The sequence below is a fragment of the Pteronotus mesoamericanus genome, unplaced genomic scaffold (assembly GCF_021234165.1).
Source record: "Pteronotus mesoamericanus isolate MK-2021 breed Mesoamerican mustached bat unplaced genomic scaffold, CSHL_Meso_final contig_730, whole genome shotgun sequence".
NCBI classification, from domain to species: Eukaryota; Metazoa; Chordata; class Mammalia; order Chiroptera; family Mormoopidae; genus Pteronotus; species Pteronotus mesoamericanus.
Window position 1 is genome coordinate 884,743 of NW_026555246.1, and position 20,198 is coordinate 904,940.

Here is a 20,198-nt window from a genome sequence, read left to right on the forward strand (position 1 = left end):
ACTCTCTGAGTTCTATCCCCAAAGCCTCCTTCCCAGTCTCTCCTCAGGCGTCTCTAGCCCACTCTGCCCCCACTTTTGCTGGAGACCAGGGTAAGTGGCTGCAAATAAAAATTTATACATTGGCCCTTTAAACATTTCTTTGTGTCCCTAGCTGCCTGTCTCTGGCAGAGAGCAACCCTGCCGCTTTTTGCAGCTGGCTGTTTTCTGTGTACTTTTTGGGTTCCGGTGCTGTAGGCTGGAGATACTTGCTTATGGTTTAGACCCCGCTCTTCTCAGGGGGATCTGACTGGCTGTTTCAATATCCTTCTGGTGCTGCCGCCTGTGGGTGCCCCGTCCGCCTTCTGGAGTCTGTACTGCACTCCTTACCAGTTAGATTGTGCTAAAGCCGATTCTTCTGTCTCTGAGGTTATGAGGCTCCTCTCTCGCTGTTGTTCAGTTGTGTGTTCCAGGTGATTTCTCCACAATTTAATTGTAATTCCAGGATGGTCCTGGGAGGAGGTCAGTGTGACTTCCACTCACTCCTCAACCATCTTGATTCTTTCCCATATATTGCATTTCTATTGGGTGGAGGTTTCTATTAAATATTTAACATAGATACTTAAACATTTTAAAAAATTTATATTTGAAGCTGTATCTGTGCTACCACCCTGAATAAGACAAGAACCTCAGCTGGCTCTCATACCTTCTTCGTCACTCTGTTTTGCCATCATCTGGGTTGTTAGTCCTATTGTTAAATTACCCTCACAATCTGCTTCAGGAATCATTTCTACTCAGATTCATTTACTTACTACACTTTTTGTAATCTGAACAAGCTTAACTTTCTTTGGTTTTTAAAAATAAATTGCATTCATGACTATTTCCATCAGAGATAGTCCAGAGATTATAATCTGTGTATTTTCATTTTCCAAGTGCCTTTGCTCCGCTCACAGGTAAGTGCTAGATTAAAAGGTTATAGAATTCCAAATTCTAAATCATTTTACTTTAGAAATCTGAGGATATTCCTCCACACAGTCTTCTAGGATTCAGAACTGTTGATTAGTGTCTGAGGCTAACCTCACCCTCTTTGTTTTGCCTGGACGAGTGGACATTTTTTATTACTCAGCACCAATTACCTCACCTGTTTCCCAGCAGAAATGTGACTTTGTGGCCATATCTACATCTTATTCCACTCCCGAGGAGCAGAGTGGGGAGAAGGAAGAATCTTGTATTTTTGACGACTTCAGTGAACCACTCATTCTGCTGTAGCATCTTCTATTATTTGTAGCAAGTAATACATAGGTAATCTTTATTTCTTTCTTATATCCCAGTAGTTTTTAGGATCTTCTGTTTCTCCTTAAAGTTCTGAAGTTTCATCCAGGATGTATTTTTTGCAGACACCCCCTTCACTACTCCCTGCCCGCACCAGTTAGTATGCTCAACACCTTATATTCTCCTTCACCTGGAGACCCAGATCTTTTTCAGCTGCATATGTTTTCTGCTGTATGTCTATCCATATCTCGATATAATCCATTTGTAATTCTTTCTCCGTCTTCATTTTCTCTTTCTTCTGAACCTTTACATTAGATGGATTTTAGATCTTAGGACATGTTACTGCATGCCTTTCAAGATTTTCACTCAATTTCTGGTGTTTTGATGACTTTTTCTAGATATTTTGTATTCCTTTGGAAATTATGTATATTGTTATTTTAAGGAATATTAAGAGATGAAGGGAGGTAATTGTGTACTTAGTCTGTCATGTTGTTTTTACTTCATAAATGTCAGTGCTATGTTGTTTTGCCAGTAAGGGTTCATGATTTTCATATGTTTATTTTGTATTATTATTTTGGTAAAATTCATATAACATAAAACTTACCATTTTAAGTATATTGTTAGTTGCATTAACTACATTCACATTGTGCAACCATCACTATCTATCTCCAGAAATTTTTCATTATTTCAAACTGAAACTCTGTACGCATTATACAATAAATCCTCATCTCCCTCCTCCCCAAGCCCCGGGTAACCATTATTCTGCTATTTGTATATGAATCTGACTATTCTAGATAACTCATGTAAGTGAAATTATACAATATTTGTCACTTTGGAGTCTGCTTATTTTACTTAGCATGCACTCCAGATTCATCCATATTGTAGCACGTGTCAGAACTTCCTTCTTTACATGGCTGAATAATAACTCATTGTATGTCTAGACCACATTTTGTTTATCCACCCATCCTTTCATTGACACTTGGGTTATTTCTACGTTTTGGCTATTGTGAATAATGCCACTATGTACACTGGTATACAAATACCTGTTTAAGACCCTACTTTTAATTCTTTTGGGAATATACCTGGCAGTGGAATTGCTGGATCATACAGTAATTCTATTTTTAATTTTCTGAGAAACCACCGCACTATTTTCCACTGTGGTTGCATTGTCTTATATTCCCACCAGCAATGCACAAGGATTCCAGCATCTCCAGGTCTTCAACAGCACTGGTTTTCTGTATGGTGTTTTATTTTCACAGCAGCCACACTAAGAGGTGTGAACTGATATCTCATGATGATTTTTATTTTTATTGTTATTTTAAAAAATCCTCACCTGAGGAGAGGGGTGGGAAGGTGGGGGAGAGAGAGATTGGTTGCTTCCCACAGATGCCCGGACCAGGATGGAACTTGCAACCTTTTTTCTGATGCACAGGAGGAAGCTCCAACCAACTGAGCCACCCAGTGAGGGCTCCCATTCAGACTTTAAGAAGAAATTTTTATTTTTATTTATTTTTAGAGAGGGGGGAAGGACTGGAGAAAGAGAGGGAAAGAAACATAGCTGTGCAAGAGAAACATCCATTAGTTGCCTCTGGCATGCCCCCAACCAAGGACCTGGTGGGCTACTCAGGCTTGTGCCCTAAATGGAATGAAATAGGCCACCTCGGATACTGCAGGATGATGCCCAACCCACTGAGCCACACCACCCAGGGCTTTCATTATGGTTTTGATTTGCATTTCCTTAATGGTTAGTCTTGTATATCTTTTATCCACATGAAACAATTCATGTGTCCAATTTAATTATTTTTTACTTTGAGATGATCTCATTGCAACACTGTGATCCCAGATTTCTTTTTCATATTTTTCTGGCATATTTGTTAATCTATTTTCTTCCTCCAAGTGCCTTTTAGTATTAGGTTAGCCTTTGTAAACTGTAATGTTGAATACTTAAAAAATCATTTTTCAACACTATTGAGCTCATGTTATTTGTTATGTGCGGTACCAGTCATCGGGATGGTTTGAAGAAGGGGTTTGTGGTCGAAGCTGAAGATGAGCTTCCTGATTACAACGAACCGTTTTAAAAGAATGTGTGTCATGAAAAGGAACATAATGGATTTATATTTTTGATTTTACCTAGTGTGAATGTCAGTTAAAAATATATCTTTTATATTTTTGAAAATATAATTTAGACACAAAATTTAGACAAAAATTTGTAACAGATTTGAACACTTCTCTGACCAACCAAGAATAAGCATCAGGGAGTGCGTAATGTTTCATATTTTAAAATACATTATCACTTTTCCCTTTTATCATCATTGTCACTATAATTACGAATCAAAAGGGTGCACAAGAGGAGAAGCAGTTAGGGCTGATGCTGCAAGATGTGGGCCAACCTTCCCCGGCTCTTGGCAGGGAGCGTTCTTGCCGCTTATGGCCCTCCTCGGCCACCGTCGAGGTGCTTGCCGCGACTGCGTCTGGGAAGTAGAGTTTGAAAGGAAAAGCGCTGTGCTAGAGCCCGGGACCCTGACGCTCCCAGTGCGCAGGCGCAATGACTCCCGGCGGCCTAGCAGCGGTGGTGGGAAATGTTCCTGCGCTAGGTGTTCCGCTCTCCTCCAGTGAGGTCCGCCGTTTCGCGACCCGTCGTGGTGGGGCCGGGTGGAGATTGCCGGCGAGAGAGGGCCCGGGGTGTGCACCTCCTGCGGCGGGGCCAGGTCAGCGAGTGCCAGCTCGGGGCGCTGGAGCCGCAGTGGCCTCCTCAGGTGAACGCGGCCTGGGGAGGGGGCGTTGCCCGGAGGGGCCCTCCACCCCGCCCCCGCGGGGGCCGGAAGTGGGAGCTGCCCCCGCCTGCGCCGGGCGTCCGCCTCCGCCGGGCTCCCGGAGGAATGTGTTCAGGAGGGGATTGCTGCAAGCGGTGTCTCGTTTCGGGGTTCGTGAGCCCTGTGGTGGTCTTCGGCTTGTAGTGTTTGTTGGTTCTCTCCTCTTCCCCCAGACGTACATGATACTTTAGATTTAACTGTTTTTGCAAACCTTGCTTGTTTGGCATCGTTTTCCTAGAGTGATTTAACTAAACTTTTTTTTTTTTTTTTTTGTTACGTCCTTTTTCTCTGTCTTTTAAGTTCGTTTCCAGCCAGCGACGCTGTTCCTTCTGAGTTTTGTATCTCAGGGGGTGGAGAAGGGAAGGTGGGTCCCTAACGGTCCCTTTCACACAGGGAGCTGTGATAACTCTACTTCACAAGGGAAGCGCAGCTTCCCAGAGGAAGAGAGTAGAGGAGTGTTTGGTTAGCTGTATCTGAACAGGACACCACGCTCCCCAGATGACACTTTAAGAATTATCAATGAAAGAAGCCTTCAAAGCCGTAAGGATTTATTTGAGGACGTGCCTGGAAGCAAGACCTCAGTGGACTGAGAAATGTGCCGAGAGTGGCTGACCGTTCTTTGTCTATTTCCGCAATCAGAGGAGAAAATGCACGGCAGGCTAGTAGGTTAAGGACACGGGAGAGAAAACGGGGGAAATTGCGGGGACTGGATGGAGGGCAAGACAGACAGACGCCTGGTGCGCTCACACTGGTGGACGCAGGCTGGTGACGTTGGACAGTCAGGAGGACAGACGGTGGGGCAGCAGGGCGACGGCAGGGAGGTCCGAGTGGAACTCTGCGCTCGGGGCTCCTCTGGAAGCGCCAGTTCCTCGGCCTTGGCGGAGGGGAGTCGTAGCTGCGGGACAACGGTAGGCAGGGCTCGCCTACGGCAAAGGTTGGCCGCCCGGTTAGGAGTTTCGGTGCGGGCCGTCCTCTGGTTACTTTTGGTCCCTCGGCTTGTCAGGATTGTCTAGCCTCTTCTTATTCTCATAATTATGGTTATTAGAGCTCAAAATATCAAAGCACAGATGTGTGGAATATTTATGTCATTTTTCATTGCTTTAACCCTTTGAGCCCGGAGTGACTGCTCTGCACTCTGTTAATGCACTTTCAGATGGTTCTGATGCCCGAGTTTGATTCGCCTTTGTTCACAAACCACTGGCTGGAGGGGAGCAGGCCGGGGGTGGGGAGGGAAAGAACGCCTGCTCTGGGTTGGGGGTCGGGCGACGGCCCCTCTCTCAGGGGGTCTCCTGTGCAGGGGCTGCCCGTGTAGTGGTGGTGGCCTGGCCTGGCCGGAGGGGTGGCAGTGCCCACCGCATGGACAGCATCACAGCTTCCTTCTTACTTCCAGGTGCCTCCTCCAGCCGGTGCATCGGGCAGGGGGAAATGGCCACAGAGTTGCTTCCAGCCCAGGCTCAGGTGAGTGAGGCTTCCTTCCTCGAACTGCCTTCTGGGTCCAGAGGTTCATGAACAAGCTTCGCTCCTTGTTGGGCTTGTGTGGGCAGGAAGCCCCATTCTGGTCAGAGGGCTGCAGCCGAGGGACTCGAGAAGGGAGGTGTTTTCCTCCCCTCGCTGCCACACTCATTTATGGTCCATTCTGTGCTTAATAGTTAAGTCCTTGGTTACTAGGAATTGAATGGGCCCCAGGGCCTATCCATGGTCACACCCAAAGCCCTGTGAGGAATCCAGGGTGTCTGTGCTCTGTGGAGGGCAGAGACATGGAAGAGTCAAATGATACCTTCCCCACACGAGGGATTCACGGAGAAGAGGCCGGGTTTTTGCCTTCCTAGGCAGGCAGTGCAGTACCTGGTAAGGGTCCAGGTGATTTTCTAGGAGGATCCAGGAAAGAAGTCCTCTGAGTCAGTAGGTGTGGTCAGGGGCACGCCTCAGCGTTGGGCAGTTCTGGACTGACCAGCAGTACAGGGCTCACGTAGATGGTGAAAGGAGAAGAGGTGGCAGGTTGGAGGAAGAGAGCGAGCCTTCCTTGAAGAGGGAAGCATCCGGTCCCTCGCGATGTCTTTTCTTCTCTGTCCTTGCATCGTCTGTGGGAAATATGATTGAAAACATAATCTATTCCCAGTCCCAAAAACCTCTCTACAAAAGTAGAAGACAAAGAAAACACTCTTACTGAGTGAGCTTTAAGCCAGAGTGTGACATGGGTCCCAGGCGATCCACTAAAGAGATAGAAAGATGGGAAGCTCCGCATATGTAGATGAGCAGATTATCCAACCCAGGTTTGTGGTTTGGCAAGTGTGTCAGGTGGCAGGTTGGGCCCATGTATGTCCCGCAGGACACTGGAGCTTGGCACATTCCAAGAGATGGTTACCAGGTCCTTGAGGACCCTTTCCTGAGTGGTCAGGCTTATTTAGCCATTATTGAAAAAGTTTACACACATTTGAAAAGGACTGAGAGCCCCTTATTTTTGTGTTTGCCCTCAGGGGTCAGAGAATATTCCTGGCCTTGCAACCTCCTTCCTGGGTTATGGGGGATGGTAAAGAGAAAGCAAGCTGTGACTTAACACTGACACCTGTAGAAATGTGTCCTAAGGAAGTACACTTTTTCCTGGTGATGTACAGGGATGATCAAGCCAGCATTTTTAGGGTAACTAAAGTGGAAATAACCTGAATGCCCACCAGTAGATTAGTTATGTGAACCGATTGATGTATACAGTGAAATCAGGGCCAGCAAATAGAACATGCAGTGGAATAGCTACCTGTATAATCTTCTCTTTTTGTTTAATATAAAGCCATATTAGCATGTAAAAAGTCTGAAAGAATATACAGGAAGAAGTTAAGATGTTTCTGTGATAGAAAGTTAGATGAACATTTTTTTCTTTCACCTATTGATCTTTGCTAAGTTGCTTTTAAAGAAAAAGATTCTTAAGGAAGGGGCCACTAGTTTAAAAGATGTGAATGGTCCAGGGAAGCCGGGGAGAGGTGGGTAGGCACCTCCGGGCGGACGAAGGGCTCCTTCCGCAGCCTTGCACTGGACTCTGTTGAAGGTTTTGTGCAGCCCACTGCCCGGGTCCTCTCCTAACAAAGCCATGCTTGGGGCAGTTTCAGAGCCTCCTCTCGCCCAGGACACAGGGATGGCCCAAGGTGGGGACAGCCCAGCATACCTGATCCTCCCTGAGTGAGTGTGTGGAGGCCTCCTTCCAGAACCTGATGTGACACCTCACCTGCAGAGGGGGAGCTTGGTCTCAATGGTTGATCATGTCTGTGTCTGAAGTCCCGTGTTTCCCTCATTCTGGTTTGTCTAATGACTTCGAGGGCTTGTCTTGTTTGGCTGCTGTTCAGCCTCTGAGGGCACAGGGCTTCACACACAGCAGGTGCGTGAGGGATGCGTGCTCAGGAACTGAGGGGGTCAGGAAGGGTTTGGCTTGAAATGCAGATCCCCTGAGTGGTGGCAGGGTTGCTGCTTGGTCATCCCCTTGTGGGGATGGACCTGGGCAAGCAGAAAGGGCTTTGCCATTACAGGAGTCCGTGACGTTTGGGGACGTGGCCGTGATCTTCAGCCAGGATGAGTGGCTGTGCCTGGACCCTGCGCAGAGAACCTTGTACCGGGAGGTGATGCTGGAGAACTACCACAGCCTGGTGTCCCTGGGTAAGGCCCTGCCATGTCCTGGGCTCACTGGGCGGGGCCCTGCCTTGTGATGCCCGGTCTCCTGGGGGGTATCTTGGTGTCCTCTCCAAGGAGGATGTTGCGGGTGTGGCCAGATTCAGTCCACCACTGCAGCAGTGGCGGCTGCTGCCGTGAAGGTTTCAGCTTGATAGAGTTGGTGGTGTTCCTCCTTTCTGTGCTTTTCCTGTCTCCTGTCCCCAGCCTCTGTTCCCCTGCATCTCACGGGGAGGTTCCAGCGTAGAGAAGTGCACAGCCAGAGTTCTCACCTTTTTCCTGAAACCCTGGGAGCCCAGATTTAAGCCCCTCTCAGGACAAACCTCTCTCTTTCCTTGGACTTTCCTTTTGGCCTGAGACCCTGGGGCTGGGTCTGCAGGCCAGGATGGCTACTCGTCCTGTGCCACAGACTCATCCTCTTTTTCTTGCTCACACACAGGGATTCTGTTTTTTAAACCGAAGGTTATCTTCCAGTTACAGCAAGGGGAAGACCCCTGGATGGTGGGAAACGGACTTTCCCATGGTGCATGTCTAGGTGAGTGACGGCCACTGGGGGGCAGACCTAGCTTGTCTAACTGTGGGATGCTGCTGGTCAGTGGGGAGGCTGCTCCCAGCTGATGTTGACCAGGGCCCTTGCTGATGGACCCGGTCAGGTGGGAAATGCTGGGAAGGATGTAGCTTCACACTCTTACCTTTTCAGTACTTAATTCAAGAGGTTCAGAGGGAGAGGTGGATTCTCCCAGTTTGGGTTGCACTTTTTAAAAAATATGCCCCTGGTAAGCTGAGTGCAGAATATATAATGCAATATATAGTGTGTGAATGTTAGTGAATCATATCTTCCTCCCTTTTTTTCATGCTTTTACTGGGTTATTTTCTTAAATGATTCTCCTTTTGTGGTTTTCACATACCTTGTAATGCTAAATACATCATCATTTTTCATATTGGGTTTTTGCTTTGACTTTTTTGTTTGTAACATTACACATGATTCAGTTGAAAATAAAAGCAGATGTACTTATATTTATGTGTACAACATGGGAGAGAGAAAGCAGGGGTAGCAAAATGGTAACAGTTATGAAATGCAGACAGAAGGTTCAAAGATATTCCTCATGCCATTCTCCTAAATCTTCCGTGTGAAAATTTTCAAGGTAGTATGTTCCAGACCCTGGCTGCCAGGACATAGGTCTCAATTGCCAGAACTCCTTGGGTTGCTGGATCATGAGCTTTCACTCTCTGTGCTACTTTGAATTTTGTCTTTTAAGTTTCTGACACCAGAGGATGGCTCTCTCCTTTGAGTTTTGCTGCTTATCCAGCATTTATCTTTTTTAAAAAAAAACCCAAAATATTTTATTTATTTATTTTTAGGAAGGGGGGAAGGGAAGAAGAAAGGGAGGGAGAGAAACAGGGATTGGCTGCCTCTCACACGCCTGCAACCGGGGACCTGGCCCGCAACCCAGGCATGTGCCCTGACTGGGAATCGAACCAGCGAATTTTTGGTTTGCAGACTTGCCCTCAGGCCACTGAGCCACACCAGCCAAGGCCAGCATTTATTTCTCTTGATGGCAGGAAACGGGCTTTCTCTGTCCTCTTAGTCTTGTGTTTCCTTTCATGAACTCTTTCTTCAGATCTTTGCCTTTGGTTTGGCTAGCATATGTTCTTGAACAGTGTTTTCTGGAAGGTTCACGTGTACTGTATTTGTGCATGTCTAAAGTCAGTTCTTTTACCTCTCCTCTGGGAATTATGTTTGGATGTAGAATTCTGGCATCAGATTTTTTCCCTCAGAATTGTTCAAATTGTGCTCCACTGTCTTTGGACTTGTGAGTGCTAAAGAACCTGTTGTTGCTAAAAAATCTGTTAGTGTGATCCTGTTTCCTCTATTTCCTATATAGGAATAGGAAGCCCCTTTTTTTCAGTCTGGACTTCTGTTTGAAATTACAGGATGTCCTCTTTATCTTTGGTCTTTAGAATTCAGAATTCATTAGGTTGTATCAGGGAGTTTATTTATTTATATTTTTAAATATTGTTTGGCACTCACTGGGCCCTTTGCTTTGAAGAGTCAAGTCTTTTTCATTGCAGGGATCTTTTTTCCTACTACATAGCATATAGTCTGCCACATCCCACTAACAGTTCAAGGAATCTGACTGCAAGAATAATGATATAATAAAATAGAAATTGATTCATAAATGTACAAAGTAAATATATTTATTGAAAGGACCAGAGTGGGTAGCCAGGATGAATTCCTGATTTGGCTGTGAGCTTTCTGGTTGTCAAAAAAATCATTAGTATCAAGTGTGCTCTAATTCTTTAATATGTATTTAAAATTATTGTTATTTGTACGAGGCATACATAGTATTGTAAAAAAAAGAAAAAGGAGCTAAAAAAGGAGATTCCCCTGAAATTTTTCCAACCATGCTGATAGCAACCTTTGCTGATATTTCACGGTTAATCCTTTCAGGCTGTGTGAGTATTGGTTGAGTGTTTTTGTGTGTGAGAGAGACAGACACACACAAAAGGGGAGAAACAGAGAGGTTGTCATACATGTTGTTCTCAAGCCTATTTTTACTTGGGGATGTCCTTCAATTATTCAGCCCTCTTGAAAAGAGGCCTACCTCTTTGAAAGGACTCTGTTGTATTAAGCCGTATTTTATTGAACGGTCTTTTAGAAATTTTAGTTTTTAGTTTTTCCCTGTTAATACTATTGCTATGGCTATAGAATACAATGGTATGATATAAAGATAGAAAGAGAAAAAGTCCAGAGAGTGATCACAGCGCAAAGTCATGAGTGTTATGATTAAAAAGGCAAGGAATGTGAACCCTGGCTGGTGTGGCTCAGTGGATTGAGTGCTGGCCTGCTAAGCAAAGGGTTGCTGTTTTGATTCCCAGTCAGGGCACATGCCTGGGTTACGGGCCAGGTCCCCAGTAAGGGGCACGTGAGAGACAACCACACACGGATGTTTCTCTTCCTCTCCTTTTCCCTTTCTTCCCCTCTCTAAAAAATAAATAAATAAAATCTTTAAAACAAAAAGTTAAGGAATGTATATTGACAATTCACATAGAGTTTTTTAAAAAACTATTCAACCTTATTATAATAAATGAAATTCAAACTAAAACAATGATATACCATTTTTTTCTTATTAAATTACCAGAAATTAAGAAATACATAGCCAGTGTTATGCTATGGCTCTGAGTGACATGCAGCATCTTTAGTGGGATTTTGATAGGTACAGTCATTAAAATCAATTCCAGGTTTGGAAATTTATCTTAAGAAAATAATTCTATAATTGTGCAAAGTTGCAGAGAAGGTATAAAAGAACGTTTGTTACAACATAAGGGATTACTGGGGAAAAAGAAATCTAAATGACTTTCAGAGGGAATTTAGTAAATTATGATATGTTTGTGCACTGGAATATCACATAGCCATTAAAAGGATTGTGTTATCCTACATTTATCTATGTGGAGAGAAGCCCACAGTTATTTTTAAGTGATGAGGGGGAAGGGAAAAGCTTATTTTCAATCTGTTTTTATTTCTTAAGTAAAAGTTTTTTTTAAATATACAAAAAAATCTGGTGAGCTAAATTTCACATATAATAGTGATTACATTGCATGATGTGTTTGTGGGTGAACTATATTTTTCTGTAGTTTCTGAATTTTTCTTATGATTGTATATTTTCTTAAGGAAATAAAAGCTCTTTCATAGAATACATTTATTCCTCTTGAATCAATGCTTCCATTTCTTGCACTATATCCTAAGTAATCAAAAAAGTGGACAAAATAATCCTCAGAAAGTACTCTTCTCTCAGTTTTACCATATCATTACATGGCACCTGTTTCCATTGAACTGTCCAATCCAGAAGCTGGGTGTTACTCTTGCACCCTCTGTTCCACTTACTCTGCACACACTGTTCATAGATGAAGATGCCGCTCATCTCTACCTCCAGAACGGCCCAGATGTGCCCATCTCCACCACCATGCCACTGCAAACTGCCATCTCTATCCAGGAAGATTTTGGCAGCCTCCTAACTGGCTGCTCTGCATTGGTCCTTGTTTTCTTTTCCCTCGCCCCCATTGACAGTCCATTTGTCACAATACCATAGTTATTCTTTGTCAACCAAACTGTCATGTCCCTCTTAACCCCCAGCGATCCTTACAAGAAATTCCAAATGCCTTTCCAGATCTTATAAGGCCCCACATGACAGCCCATCCCCACCTCTTCACCTTACTGCACTCTCCCCTTGTTCCCTCTTGCTTAAACCACGCTGGACTTCTTTATGTTCCTCGAACACACAAAGCTTTTTTTCTCACTGGAGTTATTTTTATACCCACATTTTTGCATGGCCAGCTCTTGCTAGTTAGATCTCATGTTTAAATTTATTTTCTCATCACACAGTTTAAAATACCGGCTTGTTCACCCTTATTATACATCACTTTGTTTTTGTTTTTGTCCAGTTCTCATCACTTCCTAGTGATGATTATCCTTGTTTAGAGTCCAAGGATATATTCGTTAGTGATCCTTGTATATTTTTATGTCACTTTTCTTTATTCTCAGTGCAAGGGAGACTTACATGTTTTATTTATTTTAGGATGGGAGAGCTTGTTTGAAACCACAGTTTCCAAAGAAGAATACCAGGAAGTAATGAATAAACTCATAGGAGATGGTACTTTTGACTTCAAGCTGGAGAAAACCTACATAAGTGAGGACAAGCTGGAGAAGCTGCAGGGCCAAAATAACAAACCTTTCAGGAAAGTCTCAATTACCATAAAGAAATCCTACACAAAGGAGAGGAACTTTGTAGGTATTGAACTTGAGAAAAATCTTGGTCTAAAATCATCACTTATTAAGAAACCCAGAAGTGTTTCCAGAGGAAGGAAACCCCACTCTCAGCAGTATTCAATTCTATTTAAACAACTGGGAGTCAATACAGTGCGAAAATGTTACAAATGTAACATATGTGGGAAAATCTTCCTCCACAGTTCTTCCCTGAGTAAACATCAGAGAATCCACACTGGAGAGAAGCTCTATAAATGTAAGGAATGTAGGAAAGCTTTCAGCCAAAGCTCATCCCTGACTCAGCACCTGAGAGTTCATACTGGAGAGAAACCTTACATATGCAGTGACTGTGGAAAAGCGTTCAGTTTCACTACATCTCTCATTGGACATCAGAGAATGCATACTGGAGAGAGACCCTATAAATGTAATGAATGTGGAAAAACATTTAAAGGTAGTTCATCCCTTAATAATCACCAACGAATTCATACTGGAGAAAAGCCCTATAAGTGTAATGAATGCGGGAGAGCCTTTAGTCAGTGCTCATCTCTTATTCAACATCATAGAATTCATACTGGAGAAAAACCATATGAATGTAGTCAGTGTGGGAAAGCCTTTACCTCAATATCACGGCTAAGTAGACACCATAGGATCCATACTGGAGAGAAACCCTTTCATTGTAATGAGTGTGGGAAAGTATTCAGTTACCACTCAGCTCTTATAATACATCAGAGAATTCACACAGGTGAGAAACCATATGCATGTAAAGAATGTGGGAAAGCCTTCAGCCAAAGCTCGGCTCTTATACAACATCAAAGAATCCATACTGGGGAGAAACCCTACAAATGTAATGAGTGTGGAAAGGCTTTCTCCTGGATTTCACGGCTTAATATACACAATAGAATTCATACTGGAGAGAAACCTTATAATTGTAAAGAATGTGGAAAAGCTTTCAGTTCCCACTCAGCAGTTAATACTCATCGAAAAATTCACACTGGAGAGAAACCTTATAAATGTAATGACTGTGAAAAGGCCTTCAACCAAAGCTCAGCTCTAATTCAGCACCAGAGAATTCATACTGGGGAGAAACCATTTAACTGTAAAGTGTGTGGGAAAGCCTTCAGACAAAGCTCATCCCTTATGACACATATGAGAATTCATACAGGAGAAAAGCCTTATAAATGTAAAGAATGTGGAAAAGCTTTTAGTCAGAGCTCTTCCCTTACTAATCATCAGAGGACTCATACTGGAGGAAAATTATAAGTAAAATGCCCATGGAAAATCTTACAACTGAAGTTCATTCCATACTGAATATCAAAGAATCTTGGGGGAAGATTGATAAAAAGTACTTAATTATGGGTCAGACTTCAGAATATGGACCTGATCAGACATCAGAGACAACATGATGCAGGCTAACCTTAGGAATATTAGGAAAGTGTTTACAAAACGTTTTTTTTCCATGTGTTCTTAAGTTATTATTGACTATTTTTTTTTCTTTCTGGTAATGTGTGGTAACAGCCACCAGCTTTCACAAGCATCACTGGGGAGCATGCTGACATAAGAATGCAGTCATAAAGTTTAAATATCAGGTTAATCTGGAAACCTACTTTTTGAAAGGATATTTAGGTGTATGCAAGCCAGTTGTACTAAGAATGTTTTGGAAAAGAAATGTAAGCAGGTGACCTCTAGCTACCTCACTGTCACTAAAACTTGTTTGTTTTTTTTTTTAATTTAAAAGCAAATTCTGTACTTTGTGGTTGTTAAAACTTTTGGGTTGTTTCTTCTCTGTTTTCTAAGCCATGTACTTGAAAAGAAAATTGTGCAGATATATAGTCTTGTTAGTTTTCTTCTTGACTACTTGTTTCAAACTCTAAATCAGATCTAAATTCACTTTGTCACAAAGTGCATGGTATTTCACTTGTTTTCTGATACAATGATTATCTTTGCTGTGTTAAGTTGAAAAAAGTTATTCAGACATCTGCAGCCTTCGCAAGGTAATCTACAACTCTTGTGCCGCCAGGCTGTGCCTGTTTCCCACACGGGAACAACATGGGACCTGAGTGTCCTCCCTGGCGGTAAAGTGAGCCAGGCTCCTTCCTCTGCTATTGCATGGTGCTCACTTCCTGCTCTCTGCAGGCCACTAGAAAAAATAAGGCTCTAAGTTCCGATGCTTCTTTTGACAAAAATGGACTAGTACACCCTTCAACAAGTAAGCCTACCTCAGCATTTCTGAAATGTAATTTGAACCGGCTAAAAACAGTTTTCTCACAGGTCAGACTAAGGTTGTTGACCTTTACAGAGGCAACATCATCTCGTTTTGTCTAGTTTATCAGGAGTAGGAAGCACTTAAGGACTGAAATACCCATTTTCCTTTTTTAAGAACTCAGAAAAGGCGCTATTGGGGGTGAAGTATAAGCAGAAAAAATTGAATTCATTTTCTGCCTCCTGGGATTACTGAGTCGTACTGTTTTAGACTTGTGTGGAACAAACCTTTTTGGGTTATTAATGCTCTGTCTGCAAGACCCTTCTTCCCACCACCATTCTTTTAAATTCTCTAATTTCTGAGGAAATTTCTAGGGAAATAAAACTTCCCTGCCTTAGTATGTTTGAGCTGCAATAGTAAAATTCCACAGACTGGGTGGCTTATAAACACATTCATTTCTCACTGTTGAAGGCTGTGAAGTCCAAAATCAAGGCACTAGCATGGTAGCATTCTGGTGGAGGCCCCCTACCAGCTCTACAGCCAGTGCTGCCTTGTGTTGTCAGGTGATGAAGGGGTCAGGTGGGGCCTCTTAGAAGGACATCAGCTGCATTCATGAGGGCTCCACCCTCACGATAATCACAGAGGCTCCATTTTCTAATGCGATTGCCTGTGGGGTTAGCACTTTAAGATAAGTTTTGAGGGACACAAGCTTTTTTTAAAAAAAGACTGTCTTTAGACATAGGGGATGGGAGGGAAAAAGGGAGAGAATCACTGACATGTGCAGTCAGTTGCTTCGCACGCACCCCCAAGGACTGGGCCCACAACCCAGGCATGTGCCTTGACAAGGAATCGAACTGATGATCTTTCACCTTGCAGGATGATGATCAAGTGAGTCACACTGGTCAGGGCAGGTGAGTGCAAAATACTGAGGTCTCAAAGACACAAACTTTGAGACCTCAATATTCCTCAAGTATCAGCAGACCCCAAATCAGAAGTTATACACACACACATTTGGCCCAGTTATTTTTAGGGTGAGGTCTATCAAACTTGCAATAACAGATCATTTAAGTCTTATACAAAGTCTTCCAGAGGAGAAAGTATATCAGCACAATGCTTCAAGTATAACCCAGTACCCAAATCAGGGAAGCACAAGAAAGGAAAATTATAGGCCAATATCTATGGACAGAAATGTAAAAATCCCAAAGCTAAAAAACACCTAAACACAGTGTAATACATCATGGTAAATGAAGGTTTGTTTTTGTTTTTGTTTTTGTTTTTTTTATGGGAATGCATGGTTTATCTAGCATTTGAAAACTTACAAGATGCTGTGCGTTACCTTAAGAGGTTGAAGGAGAGAGATCTGCTCATCTCATCAAATTCAGAACCAACCAAAACTGTCAGCGTCCACCCACGTTAAAACTTAAGCAGCAGTAGGAAGGACTTCTTTACTTGGTAAGAGTATTTGCCAAAAGCCTGCTGAAGAAAATGGTAACATTTTAGTATTCATGACAATAAGTATGGAAAAAGAATGAACTACCCAATGACAGCTCTAAAAATTATAAACAGTTCATTCACAGAAAAGCGGATGCCTACCCTCCCATAAGAACACCCAAAAGACATAACTATGACTTTGGAAGGACATGTAAGAAATTTTATGACCTCAAGATAGAAAAGGATTTTCTTTAAACAGGATTACAAGTCAGCTATATAAATGTTTTACATGTTTGCTCATGGTAAAGAACAACTGCTTATCAAAATATACCAAAAAGAAAGTGAAAAATTAAGACACAAAAAAGACATCTTTCCACAACATGCCCACCAAATCATCTGGAAAATTTGTACAAATCAATCAATTAAAAAAAAAACAACCAGTAGAAAGAAGTGGTCTGAATATATGGCTCTTCTTTCCAAGAAGAAATACATATTTTCAAAAACAAAAAGATGCTTAACTTCACTAGTATTTAAAAATGCAACTTAACACTACATGTATGATTTTACAAGCACAGATGACCAAAAATTAAGATGGGTGACAACAATGAGTTTTGGGATGTGTGCAGATTTTCTGGCATTCATACTCTGCTAGTGGGAGTATAAATTGATTTCAGATCATTGGCATCTTGAAAGGTTGTCCATGTGCATGTCATAAAACATGTCCCACCCCTATGTGTACATGCTAGATAAATGTTTGCATATGAAAAACAATGTATACAGATATTGTTAGTACTGGCCATAATAGCAAATATTTGAAGGCAGTCCATCAGTGAGAGAATGGATAAATTTTGGAATATTAACACAGTAGAAGAGCAATGAAAATGAATGAGCCAAGGTATATGCAAAACATGAATTTTAAAACATGAGTTTTAAGAAGGCATAGGGAGCTACATATAGTATGATACCATTTTTGCAAAATTTATACTAGATGAATGAGGAACTGTTTTAGCTATTCTAGTATCTATTCTAGCTATCCTGTCTAGTAATGACTCACTTCAAAATTTGGTGGCTTGAAACAATTGATGACCATCTGTCTTGGTTCCATGTTGGGTTCACCTGAGCAATTCCTACTTGGTCTCTCCAATGTATTTATAGTCAGATGGCAGTTGGGGCTGAGGGTTTGGCTAGGTTTGGTGTCCAAGGCCCTGGGCAGTTGATGATGGCTGGCTGAGGGCTCATTTGGGCTTCTCCATGTGGTTTAGGATTTTCACAGAAAGGTGGCTGATAGTGACTCAAGACTGAACATCCTGAGGGAACTATGGACAAGTTGCAAATTTTGTAACTCAGCTTTGGAGGTCATGCAGCATTAATTCTTCTATTGGTCAAAAATGATCCACAGACTTGGCCCAGATTCAAGGGGAGACAATGAAAGGGTGCGACTGATGCCCTGCAGGCATGGTTCACTGGGCGACCACCTTTGGGACCAGTTCCCACATAAACAAGTAAGGTGGGGTGGTGATGACCTCTGTGAGGCAAGGGAGTGACGTGGGGAGGGGCACAGAGCTCCTCGTCTTGCTTGTGCCTGAAGGAGGCTCCCTTGCCAGGAAGGTGCTGCCCAGGCCAGCCAGGGTGGTCAGTGTGAAGGCCAATATGTATATAAGTAAAGCTAATTACATAGGTGTTTTTGGCCTAACTATACTGGGCAGTTTGAGGAAGAATAAAACATTTTAATTCCTGAGTACCCCGGATGAACTGAACATCACGTTTAAGAGGGAATGACCTCAGAGGTTGTGCCCAAAGGCCACCCCAAGGTCAATACAGTACAGGCCATCTTTGAATTTCAATGTTGCATTAATAAAGCAGTTAACACCCCTCTCTTCTGTCTACACCTGTCTTTCCCATTCATCTCCCTAGGTCACCAGAGGAAGGGACTAGTGGCTCCTGTCCCAAGTGAGGAAATGGGAATCTAAAATACATGTATCATCAGAGAACTAGACAAGTAACAATCAGTAAATTGTGAATAAATTTTCTTCATCTAATTTCTCTTATTTGCAAGGAGGCTTGTTCAGAAGTTAGGCAAAAGAGGAAGATGTACATTTTCATAGTTTAACAGCCATTTTCAAAGCAACCTGGAAAAGGAAAATATGCTTTAACTTTATTATTATAATATGCCTGATAATATTGTATTTACAGTATTTTAAAGTAAGTTATTTGAAATGTCCATTTATCTTTTCAGATAGCTTGGGCTGTTATGTCATTGGTTGTTGCCTTATGAAATAGATGTTTTCTCACAAAGAGATTTGTGAAGTGAATGGACTTTTTTTCCTAGACCCTCCCTCCATTGGATTTGTCAGATGTTTCCTCATGATTAGGTCTATGCTCTCTCTCTTTTTTTTTTTTAAAGAAAACCATGGAATAATATTGTATTCTCAGTTCATTATATTAACACATTAGGAGGTCTGTGATGTTAACATGTCCCGTTGCTAATTTTAACTTTGCTCTCTTGGTTAAGGTGTATCTGCCTGGATTTCCACTGTACAGTTACTCTTTTCTCTTTGTAATCATTAGTATCTTGAGAGGAAACCCTCCGAATGTATGCTCGTAGTTTTCACAGCGTGGAGAAAGGCAACAGCTCCCCCTTCCCTCCTCTCGTTCTTTTGGCTGGTTGAATAGTCACATCAACATGAGGCAGATTCAGTTTCATGTGCAGGGAACCCCACATACATGAAAATCCAAGACCCTGAATACTTGAGGGACTCAGAGACACAAAGGGAAAACAAGGTATATATGACATTCTGACCTAAGGATGATGTTTGGGGGCTTCAGAGGGGAAGGAAGGTCATTGCAGGAGAATAAGAAGAGTGTATGTTCGGTGATTAGTAGTTCTCTGCCACATAGATAGGTCAAAAATTGTTATATCTCATCATTTTTATCATTGACAAGGACCCTAATTTAAATTCTTCTACTGAGTTAAGGGGGGAGGGGCAGATGCCTCTTGTGAGCCCACAAGGCCTCGGTTGCATTTGGCTCAGAATAACGCATGCACCACGGAGGCGCATCTCAGGGCGACTCATGAACGCCCACACTTGTCAAGCTCTTCTCTGCTAGTTACAACACTTGTTGATTACGCTTGCTTTAATCAGTTATCGTTATAATGGTTTCCAAATGGAGATTTTATAATGTTATCATTTCCTTTACACTATTAATTGATTTTCTACTTTAGAGAAGATTTTTTCTTTATTTGTCTCTGATTCTGGAAGCATGGTTTCTTATTTTATTCAATGGACTGTAATCTAATATCATTATTTATTTTGATGCTGAAATTGCCCCAGACTAGGCCTCTGAGAGCCCCTGCAGCTGGTTTCTGTCACAACAAGCGTGGGATTGTGTCCAGGGTTTGTAATACAAGTTTAGCTACTTCTGCCTGTCTCACAAAGTAGTGTTTCTTGACTAGAGGGCTTCTTGGCTGTGGGAAAGAATTGCGTGGTTGAAAAAGTTAGCGGGGGTAAGGACCCCAAAACACCAATTTGAAAAAACCTATGCACCCCAGTGTTCATAGCAGCACAATTTACAATAGCCAAGTGCTAGAAGTGACCTAAGCGCCCATCAGTAAGTGAGTGGATCAAAAAGCTGTGGCACATTTACACAATGGAACACTATGCAGCAGAAAGGAAGAGCTACTACTCTTCATGACAGCATGGATGGAACTGGAGATTATTATGCTAAGCGAAATAAGCCAGGGGGTGAAGGACAAATACCATATGATCTCACCTTTGAGTGGAACCTAATCAACAAACAAGCAAGAAAAATATAACCAGCAACACTGAAAGAAGAAACAAACCAACAGTAATGAGAGGGGAGGAGGGAGGCAGGTAACAGGGAAAAGAAGGGGAAGGGTCAAGTCAAGGAACATGTATAAAGGACCCACGGACAAAGCCAAAGTGGGGAAGGATTGGGGGTGGGAGGTGGGGCTGGGTGGGGCAGGGGAAAGTGGTGGTGGGAAAATGGAGACAAATGTATTTGAACAATAAAAAAATTTTTAAAAATAGCATTGGGAAGAAATGTGCCAGATGTAATGATGAGTGAA

General features: G+C 42.6%; 1 protein-coding gene across 2 annotated transcripts; it reads left to right on the plus strand.

Annotated features, from left to right (window-relative positions):
* Positions 1-5,470: 5,470 nt before the first annotated feature.
* On the plus strand, positions 5,471-13,871 carry ZNF879 (zinc finger protein 879). Of its 2 annotated transcripts, none has more exons than XM_054583370.1 (4): positions 5,471-5,519; positions 7,577-7,703; positions 8,190-8,250; positions 12,293-13,871. In XM_054583370.1, the coding sequence occupies exons 3-4, from the start codon at positions 8,214-8,216 to the stop codon at positions 13,738-13,740; spliced, it is 1,485 nt and encodes a 494-aa protein (XP_054439345.1). In that variant the 5' UTR covers positions 5,471-5,519; positions 7,577-7,703; positions 8,190-8,213; the 3' UTR covers positions 13,741-13,871. The 2 variants fall into 2 exon arrangements, with proteins under 2 accessions (XP_054439345.1, XP_054439347.1); XM_054583372.1 differs by having other exon boundaries at positions 5,477-5,519; positions 8,155-8,250.
* The last annotated feature ends 6,327 nt before the right edge of the window (positions 13,872-20,198 follow it).

Coding starts and splice junctions, on each gene's coding strand:
- ZNF879 (XM_054583372.1), top strand. CDS start 5,487: ATGGCCACAGAGTTGCTTCCAGCCCAGGCTCAG. Junction 7,704..8,154: donor CCACAGCCTGGTGTCCCTGG/GTAAGGCCCTGC, acceptor GCTCACACACAG/GGATTCTGTTTTTTAAACCG. Junction 8,251..12,292: donor TTCCCATGGTGCATGTCTAG/GTGAGTGACGGC, acceptor TATTTATTTTAG/GATGGGAGAGCTTGTTTGAA.